At 44.7% G+C, this 24,080-nt stretch overlaps 1 protein-coding gene across 1 annotated transcript; it reads left to right on the top strand.

Annotated features, from left to right (window-relative positions):
* Positions 1 to 1,079: 1,079 nt before the first annotated feature.
* On the top strand, positions 1,080 to 21,084 carry LOC121554937 (solute carrier organic anion transporter family member 1C1). Its single transcript, XM_045212142.1, has 16 exons — positions 1,080 to 1,442; positions 2,103 to 2,253; positions 2,536 to 2,677; positions 2,920 to 3,052; positions 5,214 to 5,341; positions 5,606 to 5,752; positions 6,045 to 6,143; positions 7,424 to 7,657; positions 7,947 to 8,111; positions 8,620 to 8,815; positions 9,085 to 9,250; positions 11,866 to 12,050; positions 12,162 to 12,226; positions 12,319 to 12,436; positions 12,568 to 12,854; positions 21,053 to 21,084. The coding sequence occupies exons 2-16, from the start codon at positions 2,152 to 2,154 to the stop codon at positions 21,082 to 21,084; spliced, it is 2,199 nt and encodes a 732-aa protein (XP_045068077.1). The 5' UTR covers positions 1,080 to 1,442; positions 2,103 to 2,151.
* The last annotated feature ends 2,996 nt before the right edge of the window (positions 21,085 to 24,080 follow it).

Below are 24,080 nucleotides of genomic sequence, written 5' to 3'. Positions count from 1 at the left end.
TTAAGTGTTAAACCTGTATGTTCAATATCTATCTTAACCTGCAGTACCTTCCTAACATCACCCACTGGCACTTCAATTACCTACAGTATGGAACTTTGACACACACATTTGTCTCTGCCATGCCATTTGACAAAAGCATGAGACAATAGACAGGTCTCTACACAAAGGGCACTTTCCCTTGGTTGGTGCCCAGGAATGTGGCAGGTTCTTAACTGTTAATCCCTAAAACTCCTGTTGGGGCAAAGCTGCTTGCAGAGCGACCTGTCTGCCTCCACCACATGCATGCTGGGTAAATATGCTAATAACACATTCCCCTGACTCAGACCCAGCTGGGTCCACCCAGTGGGACACATTTGGCCGATCTGGTTTTGTAACCAGCAATGTCGTTAAATGTTAGCCATCCCATTTGCCTTCTTATAGTCTTCTGACAGAATAAATGCTTAACAAGTGCAGCTGAGGGTTTTGTGGTGTACAAAACCTGCAAACTGCACTTACAGGTGCCCCCAAGGGCAATTAGGGGTGCTTGATGTTTGGCATCCAGAAAGTTTGGTTTTGAGGAATGCAGGCTGTGTGAAAAAGGGAGATGCTGTGCAACTAAATTGATTTGTCCCTAGTAGGAATATCTCTCCTCTCTCTCTCTCGCTCTCTCTTTCTTTCCACTCTCTCTACACTCTCTACACTCTCTACTCTCTCTCCACTTGTTTCTATCCCCTCCTGGGTAGGCGTGTGTGTGGAATAGAAATGTGCCAGGCCTTTTGTTAGGCCAGTCGTCAGTACCTCCACTGCCACCAGCTCACAGAATAGGGGCTCAGGGGGCAGAGAGAAGGAGGGGAAAGGTCTGCCTCCAGAGACAAGGAGGGAGGAGGGAGACTCAGCTGTTTGTCTGGGATACACAGGAGGTGAGAGGAGCCCCAACTCAGGTCAGGTACTTTAACATGTATCCAGTCAGGTTCTGTGTGTGTGTGTGTGTGTGTGTGTGTGTGTGTGTGTGTGTGTGTGTGTGTGTGTGTGTGTGTGTGTGTGTGTGTGTGTGTGTGTGTGTGTGTGTGTGTGTGCGTGCGTGCGTGTGTGTACACGCATGGGTGTGTATCTGTGTGTTTTGGCGGTACTTTGAGTTAATTCTGACTCTGCTATTATAAGACTTCAGGTTGGAGTGCTGCGAATTGGGAGGGGATAAAGAATTAGCCAGGCTAAATCTGGGGGGGATTATCAGAAAACAGAAAAAGTGCTTGTGCCTTTGTCCAGCTATGCTCCCTGCTTCCACCATCTAACTCATGTACATATTTGCATTGTGTTGGCCTGTGTTTCCTATTGTTTCTAGTGTTCAAATGAAGCCAGAATCATCTTCGTCATCTCAGAACATGGATTTGATTTCCAGTACCTGACAGTAACTGTGCCGAGGTGTTTGTGAATAGCCACTTTTGGATTCTCGTACTCCACAGGTGAGAGTTGTGAAGTAACTATTTTCTTACTCATATTAATAGGCTACCATGCTCAGTTTTGGGCTAATCACAGTCCTTTAGGCTTTCAATGTGTGTGTAAAGAATCAATAGTGTTTAGTTGGGTCTACTCTTCGTTATAAAACTATTTGTTGAATGGTTTAAAATCCGTCAAAAGCTGCTTTCAATTCATGGTGCCTCTGAATATGTCTTGACTGACACAGAGCTTGTTTTGCCAAGGAAAGTGAAAAGGACTGAGGAAAAGTAAAATGGAAAATAAATGGAAAGGAACATGGAAGAACCTAAAATAATGATTTCATTTATTTCTGAACAGACAGCATTAATTCTATAACTTTGGCAAAAAAAAATCTATAATTCATCATGGGTGCTGCAGCTCCTCCAGAACCCTTTGTCTTTTCAAGATCATATAACATCAAACATAACATCAAAAAGCATCTTATATTCCTGCCCTTACGATTTCACATGTTACATTTTATGTGAAATCATGTGAAAACATGTTTTGGAACACTTCATGTGATCACGTTTTCTCATGTGTAATTTAATGTAATCACATGTTGCTTTACATGTTAGCACATTAACTTCACATAAGATCACATGTGATCACATGAAAACATGTGAAATTCATGTGGTTTTTTGCATAAGGGTGAGCCAGCTGAGAGGCAGTGTGCTGTCCTGCATCTGACTGGATAGGATGGGTGATCCAGCGGAGGACAGAGGGAAGCTGACCAGCCAACAGGAACTGTGTGTCCCTGACAAGCAGGCCACCAAACGCTCCTGCTGTTCCACACTCAAGGTGCTTAATAATACTTAAAAAATGCACATGCATGCACTCTGTCTGCACACACACCCACGCAGGCACACACACACAGACACGTGCGAACATATGCACTCACGTCGGTCCCACACATACACATTGGCACGGACATAAGCATGCACGCACACACATACACATTGGTATGCACATACCCATGCACGCATGCAGACACACACACACACACACACAGACAAACAACCATTGGCAAGCACATACACATGCACACACACACACTAATGTTCTCTCCCTTGTGTTTGTCAGCTGTTCATCGTGGCCCTGTCGTTCGCCTACTTCTCCAAGGCTCTGTCAGGGACCTACATGAAGAGTGCCATCACCCAGATAGAGAGACGCTTTGACCTGTCCAGCTCTCTCATCGGACTCATAGACGGAAGCTTTGAGATGGGTATCAACCATAACATTGAGTTGCTTGAGAATTCATGTAGTAAAAACCAGATATACACTACAGACTACAGTGTGGTCCAATTATTTTGTGGTTCAATCAGAGTCTGCTCTCAATACTGTCCAGTTTTGTAGTTGTTCTGGAAGTTTGTCCATAACTCTACTGTCAAACCCCTAACATTGTTCGATGTGCTGCTATGTTGTGGTAGTCTGGAATCCAAACTGTAGTGTTGTGGTTTCTTGCAGGTAACCTGCTGTTCCTGGCTGTGGTCAGCCATTTTGGGGCAAAGCTGCACCGGCCCAGACTCATCGCTATGGGCTGTTTCCTCATGGCTGTAGGATCCTTCCTCACAGGCCTGCCACACTTCTTCATGGGACGGTAAAACAACTGAAATACTGGTTAAACTTATACTTGTAGAGATACTCCTATGCGGATGATAGTTTCACATTAGAAATAAAGAAATGTATCCATTTGTTGATTAATCACGGTTAACTTAGAACTAAAGCCTTGCGTAATCGGTCAGCTGCCTGATTATGTTATGGGGCCATATATGTTAAGAAATGGGATTAAGAGATGCTATAACGAGGAGCTCCACCTTATCTCTTTACAAGTTATGGACAAGTCTATGGGCCGAATATCCCCTACCCTTCTGAAATTTGAAAGATGCTAACACACAAAATAACCAGTGACAAAACAAACAAAAACACCGGAACTACTGCTGCTCGTTAGGCCACACGTCCCATTCCTTCCTGACAGATTCTACATAACCAGTTACAGTGGGGAGAACAAGTATTTGATACACTGCCGATTTTGTAGGTTTTCCTACTTACAAAGCATGTAGAGGTATGTAATTTTTATCATAGGTACACTTCAACTGTGAGAGACGGAATCTAAAACAAAAATCCAGAAAATCACATTGTATGATTTTTAAGTAATTAATTTGCATTTTATTGCATGACATAAGTATTTGATACATCAGAAAAGCAGAACTTAATATTTGGTACAGAAACCTTTGTTTGCAATTACAGAGATCATACATTTCCTGTAGGTCTTGACCAGGTTTGCACACACTGCAGCAGGGATTTTGGCCCACTCCTCCATACAGACCTTCTCCAGATCCTTCAGGTTTCGGGGCTGTCGCTGGGCAATTCGGACTTTCAGCTACCTCCAAAGATTTTCTATTGGGTTCAGGTCTGGAAACTGGCTAGGCCACTCCAGGACCTTGAGATGCTTCTTATGGAGCCACTCCTTAGTTGCCCTGGCTGTGTGTTTCGGGTCGTTGTCATGCTGGAAGACCCAGCCACGACCCATCTTCAATGCTCTTACTGAGGGAAGGAGGTTGTTGGCCAAGATCTCGCGATACATGGCCCCATCCATCCTCCCCTCAATACGGTGCAGTCGTCCTGTCCCCTTTGCAGAAAAGCAGCCCCAAAGAATGATGTTTCCACCTCCATGCTTCACGGTTGGGATGGTGTTCTTGGGGTTGTACTCATCCTTCTTCTTCTTCCAAACACGGCGAGTGGAGTTTAGACCAAAAAGCTATAATTTTGTCTCATCAGACCACATGACCTTCTCCCATTCCTCCTCTGGATCATCCAGATGGTCATTGGCAAACTTCAGACGGGCTTGGACATGCGCTGGCTTGAGCAGGGGGACCTTGCGTGTGCTGCAGGATTTTTATCCATGACGGCGTAGTGTGTTACTAATGGTTTTCTTTGAGACTGTGGTCCCAGCTCTCTTCAGGTCATTGACCAGGTCCTGCTGTGTAGTTCTGGGCTGATCCCTCACCTTCCTCATGATCATTGATGCCCCACGAGGTGAGATCTTGTATGGAGCCCCAGACCGAGGTTGATTGACCGTCATCTTGAACTTCTTCCATTTTCTAATAATTGCGCCAACAGTTGTTGCCTTCTCACCAAGCTGCTTGCCTATTGTCCTGTAGCCCATCCCAGCCTTGTGCAGGTCTACAATTTTATCCCTGATGTCCTTACACAGCTCTCTGGTCTTGGCCATTGTGGAGAGGTTGGAGTCTGTTTGATTGAGTGTGTGGACAGGTGTCTTTTATACAGGTAACGAGTTCAAACAGGTGCAGTTAATACAGGTAATGAGTGGAGAACAGGAGGGCTTCTTAAAGAAAAACTAACAGGTCTGTGAGAGCCGGAATTCTTACTGGTTGGTAGGTGATCAAATACTTATGTCATGCAATAAAATGCAAATGAATTACTTAAAAATCATACAATATGATTTTCTGGATTTTTGTTTTAGATTCCGTCTCTCACAGTTGAAGTGTACCTATGATAAATATTACAGACCTCTACATGCTTTGTAAGTAGGAAAACCTGCAAAATCGGCAGTGTATCAAATACTTGTTCTCCCCACTGTATGTTTATGTAGGTCTCTCCACGAGAGATTAGATGTTAATCAATGTCTCATCTCAAATAATCATATCTTTGTTACACTTAAACTTGAATCCTTATTCATCATAAGGCCTACAGAACAGAACATGTCATGACAACTAACTGGTCTGTCTTTACTTCAGCTACACATTTGACACAGTCATCCAAGGCTCAATGAATGACAGTGTCAGTATAACTCCATGTCTGGACCTTCTAAAGCAGACAGACATCCCAGAGATCCAGATGGAGCCATCTTCTGACTTCAACACAGGTACCACTCACAGCTGAGAAACATCTTCACCTGTCTCTAACACCTATAATTGTACTTCCCTGCAGTAGTCTCACTTGGCCTGACTTGTCGAAGGCTGAGCTAGCATGAGACTTTACTTACAAGACTATTTCTGCAGGAACTACAGATGCCAATTGGCTTTATAGGTAACCGTGGTGCAACATGCAAGTTGTACAATATATGCATGGTCCCTGATAAAGGAGGGAGGCTGTGTACCTGTGTGTCTCTGTATGATTCCCTCTGTAGACTGTGTGCGGGACTCCAGCTCCCACATGTGGATCTATGTGTTCCTGGGGAACGCTCTGAGGGGGATAGGAGAGTCACCCGTCACCCCACTAGGTATCTCCTACATCGACGACTTCGCTAAAGCTGAAAACTCTGCTTTTTACATTGGTGAGTTAATTCTACTCGCAGCAGAGAGGAGGCCACTGTGTGTGTGTGTGTGTGTGTGTGTGTGTGTGTGTGTGTGTTTGTTAACTGTACAATGAGTGTGTGTCATGTATTGTAAATATTCCCTGGATTTCCAGAAATCCTGGTTGGATGATTCCGGATTGCCTACTCCAACTGGGATTTCGGGAAAACCAGGGAATTTATTGAAAGTTCCAGGAATTTTGCAACCATAGTCATGACATATGTAACTGAGGAGACAGGGCTGTAGGCCTAACTGTGTGTTTTATGATAACAGCATGTCTACAGACCATCACACTGCTAGGTCCCATGTTTGGTTTCCTGCTGGGGTCGTTGTGTGCCAGACTCTATGTAGACATTGGATATGTCGATCTGGGTAAGAGCATCACATGCTGTACACATTATTGTGTTAGGGTCCTTTCTACTAAGCAATGTACAGTACCAGTCAAAAGTTTGGACATCTACTCATTCAAGGGTTTTTCTTTATTTTTACAATTTTCTGCATTGTAGAATAATAGTGAAGATATCAAAACTATGAAATAACACACATGGAATCATGTAGTAACCAAGAAAGTGTTAAACAAATCAAAATATAATCTACTCTGCGTCTCACAAAGACACGGCGGTTGGAACCAAAAATCTCAAATTTGGACTCATCAGGCCAAAGGACAGATTTCCACCGGTCTAATGTCCATTGCTCGTGTTTCTTGGCCCAAGCAATTCTCTTCTTCTTATTGGTGTCCTTTAGTGGTGGTTTCTTTGCAGCAATTCGACCATGAAGGCCTGATTCACGCAGTCTCCTCTGAACAGTTGATGTTGAGATGTGTCTGTTACTTGAACTGTGAAGCATTTATTTGGCCTGCAATCTGAGGTGCAGTTAATTGCCAATTTCTGATGCTGGTAACTCTAATGAACTTATCCTCTGCAGCAGAGGTAACTCTGGGTCTTCCTTTCCTGTGGCGGTCCTCATGAGAGCCAGTTTCATCCTAGCGCTTGATGGTTTTTGCGACTGCACTTGAAGAAACTTTCAAAGTTCTTGAAATGTTCCAGATTGACTGACCTTCATGTCTTAAAGTTATGATGGATTGTCGTTTCTCTTTGCTTATTTGAGCTGTTCTTGCCATAATATGGACTTGGTCTTTTACCAAATAGGGCTATCTTCTGTATACCACCCCTACCTTGTCACAACACAACTGATTGTGAAGGAAAGAAATTCCACCAATGCACTTTTAACAAGGCACACCTGTTAATTGAAATCATTCCAGGTGACTACCTCATTAAGCTGGTTGAGAGAATGCCAAGAGTGTGCAAAGCTGCCATCAAGTCAAAGGGTGGCTACTTTGAAGAGTCTCAAATATAAAATATATTTTGATTTGTTTAACACTTTTTTGGTTACGACATGATTCCTTATGTGTTATTTCATAGTTTTGATATCTTCACTATTATTCTACAATGTAGAAAATAGTAAAAAATTAAGAAAAACCCTGGAATGAGTAGGTGTGTCCAAACTTTTACTAGTCCTGCATATTAATATTGGATCCAAATGAATTCAAAACCACTCAAAAATAGCCAAATGATTCTCCTTTATATTGTTACTATTATCAGTATAGTATGTGTATCAATGCTTATTACAGAGATGTCGCTCACCTATTCCAGAGACTGTGACCATCACTCCCAAGGATGCCCGGTGGGTGGGGGCCTGGTGGCTGGGTTTCCTGGTCTCCTCTGTCATTATGCTCCTGTCAGGCATCCCCTTCTGGTTCCTGCCCCGCTCGCTGCCCAAGCAGGGAGAGGAGAGCAAGCTGCTCCCCAGCACCACTACTCAGGATGGGGCAGGGAACAGCGACGCCACCCCACATCAGACCATGACGCTTGCTGTGATTGCAAAAGGTGGTCAGACTTTCATTGGCGCTTTTCAGATAATTTATGACTAATCTAGAGCCCAAAGTTTGTCTTAGTCACTCAGGTCATGTGGACAAGAAAAATGCCTGGCCCTATATATGATGTATAGAAAATAGAATCCTGTGCCTATCTTTTATGATGGACATTTATATTCCTATACAGGAACAATACATTATATACAGGGCCCTCTAACTGCAGATAAAAAAGACTTGAATCATTCACATAACCCAAACCAGAAAAAGTAACCGTGTTGTATGATATTCTCTTATATCTTCAGGTTTCATACCGTCACTGAAGAAGCTACTGAGCACACCAGCGTACTTTCTGCTTCTGTGTGGCAGCATCCTGAAGTTCAACTCCTTCATTGGCCTGCTCACATTCAAAGCCAAGTACATGGAACAGCAGTTTGGCCAATCAGCAGCCAGAGCCAACTTCCTCATTGGTTAGACACTGTAGCTACATGTTTCTCAATCAGCGACCTTCTTTATAAACCAACTATGGCCCCTCCGTCACGTTTCTTTCTGCTCCTTTTTTGTTGTAAAATCAAACTCTGTTGGTTGGAGTGGGCCTGAGATTTGGGTTTGGGTCAGAAACAGAGTGACAAGGGCTGTGTTTAGACAGGCAGCCCGATTATGATATTTTTCCACTAATTGGTCTGTTGACCAATCACATCAGATCTTTTCACATCAGCTCTTTTTCAGAGCTGATCTGATTGGTCAAAAGACCAATTACTGAAAAAAATATCTGAATTGGGCTGCCTGTCTAAACGAAGCCATGGAAACCTGGACATACTCCAACTGAAATGTTCCCTCTTGTCTGCATTGATGTTAAATGGCATTAAATACCATTTGGTTTGTTCTTTCCTGTCCCCTGTAGGTTTGTTGAACCTGAGTAGACAGGAAACTCAAGCACACTGATGATCTATAAATGTGTGAGTATAACTTTTCCAGGTGTGTTGAACCTGCCTGCTGTTGCTGTGGGGATATTCCTGGGCGGTCTACTGATGAAGAGGTATAAGCTTGGCGTTGTGTCTGGAGCTCAGCTGTCTTTCGTCACCTCCTTCATGGCCTACCTCCTCCTCCTTCTGCAGTTTGGCACTAAGTGTGACAACGTTCAGGTAGCTGGGCTGACCGTGTCCTACAACGGGTAAATATGACATCTGATTGGTTGGTTGATTCATTAATTCAATCATTTATATATTTTTTAATAAACGTTTTGATCAGTGGAATATGTGGGAGAGTGAGACCAAAACACACATGTGCTTGTGCCGGGGCTCCCTCTTGTGGGAATACACAGTATGGTTGTTACTGATCCAGGACCCCTGGCTGTTTTGTCACTGTGCCTATGTCTAGGATAGTTCAGCAACTATTATTTAAACATCATTATGATTGCCAGCCATTGTCTCTGTCCCCCAGGACCCCTGGTGTGGTCTCTGATGGCAGCCTGTTGTTGTCAGAGTGTAACAGAGACTGCTCCTGTTTGGCTGGGGAGTGGGACCCTGTGTGTTCAGACAACGGCATCACCTACACCTCCCCCTGCCTCGCAGGCTGCTCCAGCTCTACAGGATACGGCAAGAACACGGTACAAATACTATTCATTTACTGAGTGTACAAAACATTAAGAACACCTTCGGAATATTGAGTCGCACCCCCTTTTGCCCTCAGAACAGCCTCAATTCATCGGGCATGGACTCTACAAGATGTCGAAAGCATTCCACAGGGATGCTGGCCCATCTTGACTCCAATGCTTCCCACGGTTGGGTCAAGTTGGCTGGATGTCCTTTGGGAGGTGGACCATTGTTGATACACAGGAAACTGTTGAGCGTGAAAAACCCAGCAGCATTGCAGTTCTTGACACAAATTGGTGCACCTGGCACCATACCCCGTTCAAAGGCACTTAAATATTTGGTTTCTCCCATTCACAATCCATGTCTCAATTGTCTCAAGGCTTGAAAATATTTGTTTTACCCGTCTCTTTTTTAACCTGGATTGAACAAGTGACATCAATAATGGATCATAGCTTTCACCTGGATTCACCTGCTCAGTCTGTCATGGAAAGAGCAGGTGTTCTTAATGTTTTGTACACTCAGTGTAACTCAATGGCACTGAAAAAAGTTATTTTCAACCATTGCCTGGGGCCTTATCTCCCACCTGGGACGAAGTAAGTAATTGCTGATTGGCAATAAAGTTATTTTAATGTATGGAAAAATATGGTATGCAAGTCCCATGTAGAGAAGGTTCTGTCTGGTAGTTGTTCAATATGACTTCAACATCAATGTCACTGGTGTAGCGAGGCGTAGGCAGGAGGCAGTCGCAGGTTTAGAACTACTGAATTTATTTAAGCACCATAGATCAAAGCGGGACGAAACCCAAACGCTGTTGTGCTCAAAATCTCTCATCATACACAAAAGGTGCAGGGCGAACCCAAAGTGCAAAATATAAAGTACTCAGGAAATAGTAGGCGAGATTCCTCTCAGGAAAACAAGTAACATTGACAAAGACAAATGGCAGAGGGAGTATATATACACAGTGATAGAGTGGGGATTGGAACCAGGTGTGTGTAATGATGACGAGACAAGTCTGGTGTTGATGAGTGAAGGGCGTTTGCCAGCAGTAGGTTCGGCAGCAGCTAGAAGGCCGGCGACACCGAACGCCTGAGTTGGACAGGAGGGGGAGCCAAAGAGAAGGCTGGTGTGACAATCGACACAAACACAGGATATGGGGTAAACATGGTATCCCATCATTACATACTAGACCCTACTGCACCTACCCTGAGACAAGGCTATAGTCTCCTATGGCTTCTAATAGTAGATAGTCATGTCAGAGCAAATACTTCACCAGATCAGAGCAGAGAAAGTCTCTCAGTATACAGCACAGGAGGTTGGTGGCACCTTAATTGGGGAGGACGGGCTTGTGGTAATGACTGGAGCGGAATTAGTGGAATGGTATCAAATACATCAAACACGTTTTTAACATGTGTTTGATGCCATTCCATTCACTCCGTTCACGCTATTATTATGAGCCTCCTGTGGTCTACAGCCATGTTTTGTCTATTGTTTGAACTACAAGGTGTAAATAATTCACCTCTTAAGGATCGGACCCTTTTTTTCAATTTTCGCCTAAAATTACATACCCAAATCTAACTGCCTGTAGCTCATGACCTGAAGCAAGGATATGCATATTCTTGATACCATTTGAAAGGAAACACCTTGAAGTTTGTGGAAATGTGAACTTAATGTAGGAGAATATCACACATTAGATCTGGTAAAAGATAATACAAACAAAAAAACATTATTTTTCTATTTATTGTTTTGTTCCATCATCTTTGAAATGTAAGAGAAAGGCCACAATATAATATTGCAGTTTAGGTGCAATTTAGATTTTGGCCACTAGATGGGAGCAGTGTGTGTGCAAAGCTTCAGATTGATCCAGTGAAGGACTATTTTGTATCAAGTCTGCCCAAATGTGCCGAATTGGTCAATTGATACATTTTCAAGTACATAACTATAGAGAACATACAAAAATGATATGGTAATATAAAATGTAAGTTTACACACTCCCAGGAATGTCATACATGATGGCCGGGCGGGGTGGGTGGGGAGCCAGAGACAGCAGGGGTTGAAACTGTAGAACCCAGTTCCCACATTTGAATATAAAAATGTATTTTATCAAACAAAACTATGCTACATTTTATCTCTGGGACCCTTAGGATGACAAATCAGAGCAAGATTACTGAATGTAAGTACATTATTTACCTTCAGAGGTGAATGTATCAAAACAGTTGCCGTGATTACGTATTTTGTTGTTGTGCACTCTCCTCAAACAATAGCATGGTATTTTTTAACTGTAATAGCTACTGTAAATTGGACAGTGCAGTTAGATTAACAAGAATATAAGCTTTCTGCCCATATAAGACATGTCTATGTCCTGGAAAGTTTGCTGTCACTTACAACAGTCATGCTAATCACATTAGCGCACATTAGCTCAACCGTCCGTAATACGGGACACCGATCCAGTAGAGGTTAACAGTTTGTGCTCTTCTCTCCACTGAACTATACTGACACTGTGAAATAGCAGAAAAGTCTGTGATATGTGCACTCTCAAAGTTACAAAATAGTGAAAAAAAACAACCATAAAGAGAGATCATAGACCATAACAGAGAAACTATAGCTGCTGTATTTGTTGTTGTTCTACCAGGTATTCCACAACTGCAGCTGTGTGTTGTCCTCCCCTGCACCGGGGGGCAGTATGTCAGTAACATTAGGCCAGTGTCCTCGCAGAAGAGAGTGCAGCCACAGCTTCACTTCTTACATGGCTGTGTCCGTACTCAGCTCCTTTATCAACTCCCTTGGGACCACACCTGGATACATGGTCATCATACGGTCAGTCGCCATGTCCAATACTTGTGTGACCAACCGGGGTTGGAACCTGGGTCACCTGCTGCCATAAGACTGTGTTGGACTGTGTATGTGATGTGTGATGTGTGTTTGTAGGTGCATCAAGCCCGAGCTAAAATCCCTGGCGTTAGGTATACAAACTTTGGTGATGAGAACCCTAGGTAAACGTCTCAATTTTCTCTGTTGTACCTAAAGACGCCTTGATATCATAGAGGTCCTTAATACAGAGTACTGAACTCTGATCTCTCTGTAGGGGGTATTCCAGCACCATTGTACTTCGGGGCTTTGATTGACACAACATGTTTGAGGTGGGGGATCAAGAAATGCGGGGGCAGAGGTGCCTGTCGATTGTATGACTCTGATATGTACAGGTAAGTTCATAGTGTGTGTGTGTGGGCATGCGCCAATGTGTGCGTGCGTTCATGTGTCTATGCATACTCTGAGGTGTGTTTGAATATGAATGAGCAGCAGTGTTGTGATGTGTGCTATCCTGTCCTTGCAGGGTGATCTTCCTGGGCCTCATCACATGTCTTAGTGGCTCCTCCTACTTTTTCATCATTGCAGTCATTGTTCTGCTGAGGATACAGTTTAGGAGGGAGGGGGACACCACCACGGGACAGCCCCCACAGTCATCGCTAGAGATCGAACTTCAGACTCCCCCCAAAACCACTGAACCCCTCAACACACCGAAAGAGATTAAGGTGCACACCCCCAAAGAGGGAGAAAGAGAGGGAGAGGCGGAAGAGGATAACTCCCTCCAAACACACAAAGACACAGAGGAGGAGGAACTATCCAACACCCTGGGAGAGAGAATGAGTGACCTCAGTCGAACTCACAGCCAGAAAGATGGGTTAGATACAGGAGAGGAAGAGGTTACCCCAGATGCCATCACCCCTGCTCCTGTGAGCAAGGAATGAGAGGGGAAGCCTTCTGATCAGGCCAACGGGCAGGCTGAGCAAGAGGTCATAGTGATAGTGATTCACACCCAGAGAGAGACAGACAACCCATACAACCTCTTGGCTGAGATTAACCACACAGAGGTAGAGGCAGAGGGCCTTCAGGGCTAGCCAGTCAGCCTGACTGCTCTGATCCTCAAGTCAATTGTATTTAAATTCATATTCATTAAAGATTTTTATTCAAAACTTGAATAGTGCAATTTATTTCAAATTATAATTTTTCAGTGTCTGCAACCCTCAAGAACCAGGGTGAGTCTGGGTCACCCTTTCACTGGGCAAACACAACTTGCATATCGTCAGGAGGGATTTTGTCTTTGCAGATCTTCTCCTAGTCATTAAGGTTTCGAGGCTGACATTTGGCAACTCGAACCTTCAGCTCCCTCCACAGATTTTCTATGGGATTAAGGTCTGGAGACTGGCTAGGCCACTCCAGGACCTTAATGTGCTTCTTCTTGAGCCACTCCTTTGTTGCCTTGGCCGTGTGTTTTGGGTCATTGTCATGCTGGAATACCCACCCACGACCCATTTTCAATGCCCTGGCTGAGGGAAGGAGGTTCTCACCCAAGATTTGACGGTACATGGCCCCGTCCATCGTCCCTATGATGCGGTGAAGTTGTCCTGTCCCCTTAGCAGAAAAACACCCCCAAAGCATAATGTTTCCACCTCCATGTTTGACGGTGGGGATGGTGTTCTTGGGGTCATAGGCAGCATTCCTCCTCCTCCAAACACGGCGAGTTGAGTTGATGCCAAAGAGCTCGATTTTGGTCTCATCTGACCACAACACTTTCACCCAGTTCTCCTCTGAATCATTCAGATGTTCATTGGCAAACTACAGACGGGCCTGTATATGTTTCTTTCGTGAGCAGGGGGACCTTGCAGGCGCTGCAGGATTTCAGTCCTTCACGGCGTAGTGTGTTACCAATTGTTTTCTTGGTGACTATGGTCCCAGCTGCCTTGAGATCATTGACAAGATCCTCCCGTGTAGTTCTGGGCTGATTCCTCGCCGTTCTCATCATCATTGCAACTCCACGAGGTGAGATCTTGCATGGAGCTCAAGGCCGAGGGAGATTGACAGTTATTTTGTGTTTCTTCCATTTGCGAATAATCGCACCAACTGTTGTCACCTTCTCACCAAGCAGCTTGGCGATGGTCTTGTAGCCCATTCCAGCCTTGTGTAGGTCTATAATCTTGTCCCTGACATCCTTGGAGAGCTCTTTGGTCTTGGCCATGGTGGAGAGTTTGGAATCTGATTGATTGATTGCTTCTGTGGACAGGTGTCTTTTACACAGGTAACAAACTGAGATTAGGAGCACTCCCTTTAAGAGTGTGCTCCTAATCTCAGCTCGTTACCTGTCTAAAAGACACCTGGTAGCCAGAAATCTTTCTGATTGAGAGGGGGTCAAATACTTATTTCCCTCATTAAAATGCAAATCAATTTATAACATTTTTGACATGCGTTTTTCTGGATTTTGTTGTTGTTATTCTGTCTCTCACTGTTAAAATAAACCTACCATTAAAATTATAGACTGATCATTTCTTTGTCAGTAGGCAAACGTACAAAATCAGCAGGGGATCAAATACTTTTTTCCCTCACTGTACTAGAGTCTGTCAATATGTTTTGGGAAGTGGCTCTGCATTTCTTACATACACCATATTTATGTAAGGATTATGATGACCTTCTAAAAGTACAAAGCTGTTTATATGTGTTCCCTTGTCTCCACTGTCACCACATCCCTCGATGCGTGCAAACAGAGCATCTATATCAGGGATGGGCAACTCCAGTCCTCGGGACCTGATTGGTGTTACCCTTTTTCCCCAGCCCTAGCTAACACATTTGACTCCAATAATCAAGTACTCATTGGCTTCAGTTTACAAAGAAATAGTTTAATCAGCTGTGTTTGCTAGGGATGAGGAAAAAGTGTGACACCACTCCGGCCCCCAAGGACTGGAATTGTCCATCCCTGATCTAATGGTAGGACCAGTAACAAACCTGAATGAATGTGTCTGTTTTGAATATTCACGGAGACAAAATGATGTGGTTGATAGCAGAGACTTCACGCCCAAAGGGGGCACATGGTCACTTGCCCCCTCAGATTTGTGATGTTTAAATTTGTCTTGATATTTTTTCTCTGTAATACTACTAACCATGAAGTTGGCTTTAGCTAGCCCAGATAAGATCCCAATCTCCCAACCTAATAACTACACTGAACAAAAATATGAACGCAACATGTAAAGTGTTGGTCCCATGTTTCATGAGCTGAAATAAAAAATCCCAGAAATGTTCCATTCGCAAAAAAAGCTTATTTCTCTCAAATTGTGTGCACAAATTTGTTTACATCACTGTAAGCGAGCATTTCTCCTTTGCCAAGATAATCCATCCACCTGACAAATGTGGCATATCAAGAAGCTGATTAAACAGCATGATAATTACACAGGTGCACCTTGTGCTGAGGACAATAAAAGGCCACTCTAAAATGTGCAGTTTTGTCACACAACACAATGCCACAGATGTTTCAAGTTTTGAGGCAGCGTGTAATTGGCTTACTGACTGCAGGATACGTTTATGATACGTTTATGTTAATTTCTCAACCCTAAGCCAAGGCGGCTTTAGAGAATTTGGCAGTACTTCTAACTGGCCTCACGACTTCAGACCACTTGTAAAGCAGCATATGGGCGAGCTGTTGGCTGATGTCAACGTTGTGAATGCCCCATGGTGGCAGTGGGGTTATGGTATGGGCAGGCATAAGCTATGGACAATGAACACAATTGCATTTTATCGATGACAATTTGAATGCACAGAGATACCGTGGGATAGTGTACGTGCACAAAGTGAGTTTGTAACATGTATATCATTCTTGCTTGTTGTTCTTTATAGTTACTACCATTGCCTATTGTAAGTTGCCTCTCTGTGTTTACTGTGTTGTGTAATACTCTGCAGGTAGCATTATGCCATTAATACAGCCCTTCCGTTGTTAATAGCGTTGTTGCTCTACTTGTGCTATCAGTTATTGTGCATATTCATTACCCCTGTTATCTGTCCATTACAGGACCACTATCATTCTACTACCTTTCCATGTCCATTTCATCCGTATGTGTCAATAAAGTATCGTTGAATGTAACTCTGAGGTTGCCTTATTCCCCTCTTACCGGGGGAGGTGAAAGCGCAACCTGGTCTCAGAACATTTCGTATTATTCTGTATGTACAAAGCTGTGATCAAGGCAAAGGAGAATCTCAAATCTCAAATATATTTTGATATGTGTTACACGTTTTTGGTTACTACATGATGCCATATGTGTTATTTAATAGTTTTGATGTCTTCACTATTATTCTACAATGTAGAAAATACACAAGACACAGAGGAGGAGAAACTATCCAACACCCTGGGAGAGAGAACGAGTGACCTCAATCGAACTCACAGCCAGAAAGATGGGTTAGATACAGGAGAGTAGGAGGTTACCCCGGATGCCATCACCCCTGCTCCTGTGAGCAAGAAATGAGAGGGGAGGCTGAGCAAGAGGTCATAGTGATAGTGATTCACACCCAGAGAGAGACAGACAACCCATACAACCTCTTGGCTGAGATGAACAACACAGAGGTAGAGGCAGAGGGCCTTCAGGGCTAGCCAGTCAGCCTTCCTGCTCTGATCCTCAAGTCAATTGTAGTTGAACTCATTCCGTCAGTAGAGGATGCCTGGTTGTTCTTTAAAAGTGCTTTCCTCTCCATCTTAAATAAGCATGCCCCATTCAAAAAATTCTGAACTAAGAACAGATATAGCCCCTGGTTCACCCAAGACTTGACTGCCCTTGACCAGCACAAAAACATCCTGTGGCGTACTGGATTAGCATCGAACAGCCCCAGCGATATGCAACTTTTCAGGGAAGTCAGGAACAAATATACACAATCTGTTAGGAAAGCAAAGGCTAGCTTTTTCAAGCAGAAATTTGCATGCTGTAGCACTAACTCCAAAAAGTTTTGGGACACTGTAAAGTCCATGGAGAATAAGAGCACCTCCTCCCAGCTACCCACTGCACTGAAGCTAGGAAACACTGTCACCACCGATAAATCTACGATAATCGAGAATTTCAATAAGCATTTTGCTACGGCTGGCAATGCTTTCCACCTGGCTACCCCTACCCCGGCCACCAGCTCTGCACCCTCCGCTGCAAATTGCCATACAACACTCCTTCCGTAGCCTCCAACTTCTCTTAAACGTTATTGAAACTAAATGCATGCTCTTCAATCGAACGCTGCTTGCACCCGCCCGCCCAACTAGAATCACTACTCTCGGCAGGTCTGACTTAGAATATGTGGACAACTACAAATACCTAGGTGTCTGGTTAGACCGTAAATTCTCCTTCTAGACTCACATTAAGCATCTCCAATCCAAAGTTAAATCTAGAAGCGGCTTCTAATTTCACAACAAAGCCTCCTTCACTCATGCTGCCAAACATGCCCTCGTAAAACTGACTATCCTACCGATCCTTGACTTCGGCGATGTAATTGACAAAATAGCCTCCAAAACTCTACTCAGCAAATGTAGTCTATCACAGTGCCATCCATTTTGTCAACAAAGCCCAATATACTACCCACCATTGTGACCTGTACGCTTTCGTTGGTTGGCCCTCACTACATATTTGTCGCCAATCCCACTGGCTCCAGGTCATCTATCCCCGCCTTATCTGAAGTCATTGGTCACCATAGCAACACCCACCCGTGGTATGCGCTCCAGCAGGTATATCACACCTCTTTGGCCACCATTCCTTACAGTTCTCTGCTGCTAATGACTGGAACGAACTGCAAAAATCTCTGAAGCTGGAGACTCTTATCTCCCTCTCCGATCACTGCACCTGTACACAGCCCATCTGTAATTAGCCCACCCAACTACCTCATCCCCATATTGTTATTTATTTTGCTCATTTGCACCCCAGTATCTCTATTTGTACATCATCTTCTGCACATCTATCACTCCAGTGTTAATACTAAATGTACTGCCTTACCTCAAAAACGTATTACATTTGCAAACACTGTATATAGATTTTCTATTGTGTTATTGACTGTATGTTTTGTTTATCTCATGTGTAACTCTGTGTTGTTGTTGTTTTTATCACACTACTTTGCTTTATCTTGGCCAGGTCGCAGTTGTAAATGAGAACTTGTTCTCAACTGGCCTACCTGGTTATATAAAGGTGAAATAAAAAAATAAAATAACATGTTTAATTCATTAATGATATTTAGTCAAGACTTGAAAAGTGCCATTTATTTCAAATGATAATTATTCAGTGTCTGCAACCCTCAAGAACCAGGGTGAGTCTGGCTCCCCCTTTTACTGGGCAAACACAACTTGCATATCGTCATGGACTAGGCCAAAATGTTAATCTTTTAACATTGCTTGAATAAAACAATGCATTTTTAATAGTGAGAAAGAGTTGCGCTTTTCCTTTTATATTATGATTAAGGTTTTTGGTTGCACCTCGACTAAACGTTGGTTGAGCGCCCTCCACTTTGTTGTCAAATAAAACAATTTAATAAGTAAATTATTAAAAGCATTACAATTGGGATTGGGAGGTTTCCCACTTATTTACACAACCTATTCCACAAAGTTTAGAGAAATGTTCTGAAATGAATTAAGAAGTAAACAGAAGAAAATCAGAATTGAAGGCAACTATAATGCAAATAATTTAATTTTAATGGTTCAATCCTGTTTCTGGTCTAATTAATAATTAATATTGTTCCTCCTCTTCCTTGTGGAAAGCGCTGCAGCACACTGCCCTCCAAAGCCTGCAAAAAAAATGCCGGACTGCCCCTTTCCTCGCCCTGCATGGAACATCCAGGGTCAAGTCCTTGGTGACGTGTGGGGTGACGTCCAGGGTGACCACAGCAACATCCTCTGGAAAGGGACAAAAGCGGGACAGAATGTAAATAAATGCAATCCGTAGGTTCTAAACACTGGCCAGTTGAATGGGATCGTTTATTTCAGCTCATGAACCATGGGACCAACACTTTACATGTTATCATGACAAATGGCACCTGTCAGAGTGCTTTCTATAAGTCTTACTCACCTGCTTGGATGTCAAATGGCAGAGTGGCGGAGACGGCCACCATGAGAGGCTTTTCTTCAGGTGTGACGTCCACAACCTCCAAGAGTGAAGAAGCCGGATATGCATCTGTGTTAGGGGTGAAGTCCAAAACCTCCAGTTGAGAACAAGCCGGGTCTGCCTCTGTGTTAGGGGTGATGTCCACAACCTTCAGGTTTGTAGAAGCTGGGTCTGCCTCTGTGTAAGGGGTGATGTCCACAACTTCCAAGTGGGAAGAGACGGGTTCTGCCTCTGTGTTAGGTGTGACGAACACAATCTCCAAGTGGGAAGAGACGGGTTCTGCAACTTTTTTAGGGGTGATTTCCACAACCTCCAGGTGAGAAGAAGCCGGGTCTACCTCTATATTAGGGGTGATGTCCACAACCTCCAGCTGGGAATAAGCCGGGTCTGCCTCTGTGTTAAAGGTGATGTTCACAACAACTAGGTGGAAAGATGCCGGGTCTGCCTCTGTGTTAGGGGTGATGTCCACAAGCTCCAGGTGGGAAGAAGCAGGATCTGCCTCTGTGTTTGGGGTGATGTCCACAACCTCTAGGTGTGAAGAAGCCGGGTCTGCCTCTGTGTTAGGGGTGGTTTCCACAACCTCCTGATAGGAAGAAGCCGGGTCTAACTCTGTGTTAGTGGTGATGACCACAACTTTCAGGTGGGTAGAAGCTGTCTCAGCCTCTGTGTTAGGGGTGATGTCCACAAGGTCCAAGTGGAAAGAAACCGGGTATGTCTCTGTGTTAGGGGTGATGTCCATAACCTTCAGGTGTGAAGAAGCCAGGTCTGCCTCTGTGTTAGGGATGATGTCCACAACCACTAGGTGGGAAGATGCCGGGTCTTCCTCTCTGCTACGGGTGATGTCAACAACCTCTAGGTGGGGAGAAGCTGGGTCAAACTCTGTGTTAGGGGTGTTTCCCTCACCTCCAGGTGGGCAGAAGCCGGGTCTTTCTCTGTGTTAGGGATGATTTCCATAACCTCCAGGTGGGAAGAAGATGGGTCTGCCTCTGTGTTAGGGGTGATGTCCACAACCTCCAGGTGGGAAGTTGCTGGGTCTGCCTCTGAGTTATGGGTGATGTCAACAACCTTACGGTGGGAAGAAGCAGGGTCTGAATCTGTGGTATGGTCGATGTCCACAACCACTGAGTGGGAAGAAGCCAGGTCTGCCTCTGTGTTAGGGATGATGTCCACAACCTCCAGGTGGGAAGAAGCTGGCTCTGCCTCTGTGTTAGGGGTGATGTCCACAACCTTCAGGTGGGAAGAAGCCGTGTCTGCCTCTTTGTTAGGGGTGATGTCCATATCCTCCAGGTGGGAAGAAGCCAGGTGTGCCTCTTTGTTAGGGGGGATGTCCACAACCTCCAGGTGAGAAGAAGCCGGGTCTGCCTCTGTGTTAGGGGTGATGTCCTCAACCTCCAGGTGGTAAGATACCGGGTCTGCCTCTGTGCTACGGCTTTTGTAAACAACCTCCAGGTGGGAAGAAGCCAGGTCTGCCTCTGTGTTAGGGGTGATGTCCGCAAACTCTAGGTGGAAAGAAGCCGGGTCTGCCTCTGTGTTAGGGGTGATGTCCACAACCTCCAGGTGAGAAGAAGCCGGGTGTGCCTCTGTTTTAGGGGTGATGTCCACAACCACTAGGTGGGAAGAAGCCGGGTGTGCCTCTGTGTTAGGTGTGATGTTCACAACCACTAGATGGGAAGATGCCGGGTCTGACTCTGTGTTAAGGGTGATGTCCACAACCATCAGGTGGGAAGAATCCGGGTGTGCCTCTGTTTTAGGGGTGATGTCCACAACCACTAGGTGGGAAGAAGCCAGGTGTGCCTCTGTGTTAGGTGTGATGTCCACAACCACAAGATGGGAAGATGCCGGGTCTGACTCTGTGGTAAGGGTGATGTCCACAACCATCAGGTGGGAAGAATCCGGGTGTGCCTCTGTGTTAGTGGTGATGTCCACAATCTCTAGGTGGGGAGATGCTGGGTCAAACTCTGTGTTAGGGGTGATTCCCTCAACCTCCAGGTGCGCAGAAGCTGGGTCTTTCTCTGTGTCAGGGGTGATGTCCACAACCTCCGGGTGGGAAGAAGCTGGGTCTGCCTCTGTGTTATGGGGGATTTCCACAACCTCCAGGTGGGAAGAAGCCTGGTCTGCATCTGTGTTAGGGGTGACAATTAAAATCCTGATTGGCTATACTACTACAAGGCACCAGGATGTCATGACAAAAGGCATCTGTCAGAGTGCTCTCTATGAGTGCTACTCACCTGCTTGGATGTCAGCTGGTAGTGTGGCTGAGACGGCCACCACTAGGACAGGGGGAACTGGCAGGTTGTCTGCTGTAGGCTGGAAGTAGCTCTTCACCTCGTCCGCCACAAAGGCACAGACAGAGCTCATAAAAAAAGGGGTCTTGATGTCATCCAGGGAGAAGGACTGACTGATTCTCCTGAGGATCGACCTCACAGAGTCAAAAGCAGCAGCCCGGGAGAAAGGGGTGTGAGGAGAAGAGGCCTTCAACATGCTGGAGAGCTTCTCTCCTACGGCCACCACCATACTCACAGCCATCCCGCTTAGGAGGATGGGGTGATCTGAATGGCCTTCCTCTGGCTGAAGCCACAGGGCCAGGAGGATCCTGGGCACCAGCTCCACCACCACCTGGGATGGGCTGAGCAGGTTGCTACAGGGCTTATTGGACAGCTTGTCCAGAATGCTCCTCACAGCTCTCTCCACGATGCTGTGGACCTTAGGGTCGCTGAAATCAACAAAAAGCAGCAGAGAAAGCTAAACGATGTGCAATGTTCACACAGAAAACAGTGCCCTAGTTTTTTCTGCATAGCTCCAGATGTGTAGATGAATGGAGCAAGCCGTGTGTGGGGCAGTACATGGAACTCACATGTCAGCGCCAGCTGGAGATTTGGGGTGCATAGAGCGGCGGAGCTTGCAGACAGCCTCATGCTCCATGTCAATCATTTTTAGGCAGGTGTTTACTTCCCAGGTCTGCCGTAGGAAACAGGAAGTCCCATTAGTGTAATTTCACAACAGATATATTCGGCTGTACTAACTAGTTGTTGAAAGGCTAGAAAAGAGCTCACTGACTGATAGTCTAAGTCTCTAACTCTCATTCTCTTACCAGCCGAGCGAGTTCGTTCCCCTCCTCCAGGGTTTCCTTCCACACCCTTCAAATAAAACACAAAGCATTTCAACTTTCCTGGCTTCCTATTTTTCTGTTGTTTATTTTACCCACACCTCCTGGAGTGCTGCTGGTGACAGAGAATGGCAGTGAAGGTGAGAGCTGACGTGGTACTCACCTCTCCCTAAGGGATTTTTTGCCCTGAGACACCAGCCAGTCACTTATGTGCTCCATGGTGACATGGGGCGAGACCTGGCCTCGACTCTGGAGCAGCAGATAGTGGACCATGAGCTTCTTCTGCAAGATGAGGTAAGGTGTAAGACCGTGCCACTAAAGACTATATAATGTGCTTTCAGAAGAGCCTCTTGCAACATTTCACAACTGCTCATGTCTCACAATTTGCAAGTGATATTAAAAACTCTTATGACCATCTTCTCTAAACTGTCTTGAAATAAAACTCTTGTTTTGGGATTAAATCTATCTCTTTTTTTCTGTGGTTACTGTTTTTGTGGGATGAATCTTACCTGTTTATTGTAATATACTTCCTCCCAGCAGGCCTGCAGAGTCTGAAAATAAAGGCTGCTTCTACAGAATTCCTTTGAAGATAATTAAAATAATTATGCTTTATTAGGTACATTATGCACAGGCATTTACAGTAGGCCAAAATGAATATCTCCTAAGATTACCTTAGTGGGACCATAAGTGAACTCAGGAATGCTCCCAACCCTATCCATGGTCAGAGGGGGACAAAATGCAGCGCTATAGATATACGGGATGCTCTAGATGTGACGATCCCGGCTGTCTGAGTCGGGTCCTGTCTGGTGACTAGTGTTCCTGCTCGTAATCTCCAGTTTCCCGAGGGTTCGGGAACGCTCCGGGGAGCGCTCTGGGGTTCCGCACCTGCATCCCATCAGCAATCTGCACACCTGGTCCTGATCATCACCCTTCTTAGGCTCTGGCCCAACATCCAGTTCCTGCCGGATCGTTAGCCATGAACAGTATGTTTGTCAGCGTATCAGTCTCTGAGCCAGTAGTGTTAGTTTTGTTGTTTTGCACCTTTTTGACTTGCTGTGTACTGACCTCCGTTTTGTTCTGTCTGCAGTCTCTCACCCGGAACCTTCACCCAACCTCTGCCTGATGGTCGGCGGCTGCCGAGCCAGTACCGGACCAACCACTGCACCCTCAACAACCCATCCACGCCACCCGCTCTGTTCCCTGGATTATTCAGCCTCACTCGGAATCTATTAATAAACACTCACCTTTGTCTCAACGTACCTTGTCCTGGTCTGCTTCTGGGTTCTGGCTTAGTTAACCGTGACACTAGAGATAACAGGAATGACTTAAAGTCGCGAATGATCAATGCCTGTGTAGTCGTCCAATATGCTGCGCTGAGAATTGAGTTGTAGGTGATATTTGGTTATGTTTGGCGCAATATACATGTTTACATTCTATTGCCATGGAGAAATTGAGTTTCTAGAACCTGTTTTCTTCTATGTCTTTATTTCGTGAAAGATTAAGCTCTTTATTTTGTCATAATGTGTATATGAGGACGTTGGACCCCTTCCGATTCATGACGCGGTTTTCCAGGTGCATGTTGCATTGACCTACTAATCCAACCTTGGCTTACAAGTTAAATTAAATTAGTATATATGCCTATACAAATCTATTGACCACATCCATTTAAATCAATGATTGTCAATTGAAAATGTGGTTGTTGTGTTATCCTTTTGTGCATGTCAGGGGTTCTCTTAAGCACGTTATTCCAATATTTCCTAGCTCTGAATTGATGCAGGTTACACTTTTGCAAAACTAATCAGTTAAAAATAAGAGCATGAATGACAATAAAGGTATGACTTGAATTATATGTGTAGT

Source organism: Coregonus clupeaformis, chromosome 40, assembly GCF_020615455.1.
Source record: "Coregonus clupeaformis isolate EN_2021a chromosome 40, ASM2061545v1, whole genome shotgun sequence".
NCBI classification, from domain to species: Eukaryota; Metazoa; Chordata; class Actinopteri; order Salmoniformes; family Salmonidae; genus Coregonus; species Coregonus clupeaformis.
Note: the sequence above shows the minus strand (reverse complement) of the source record. Positions and strands in the feature narration are given on the sequence as shown.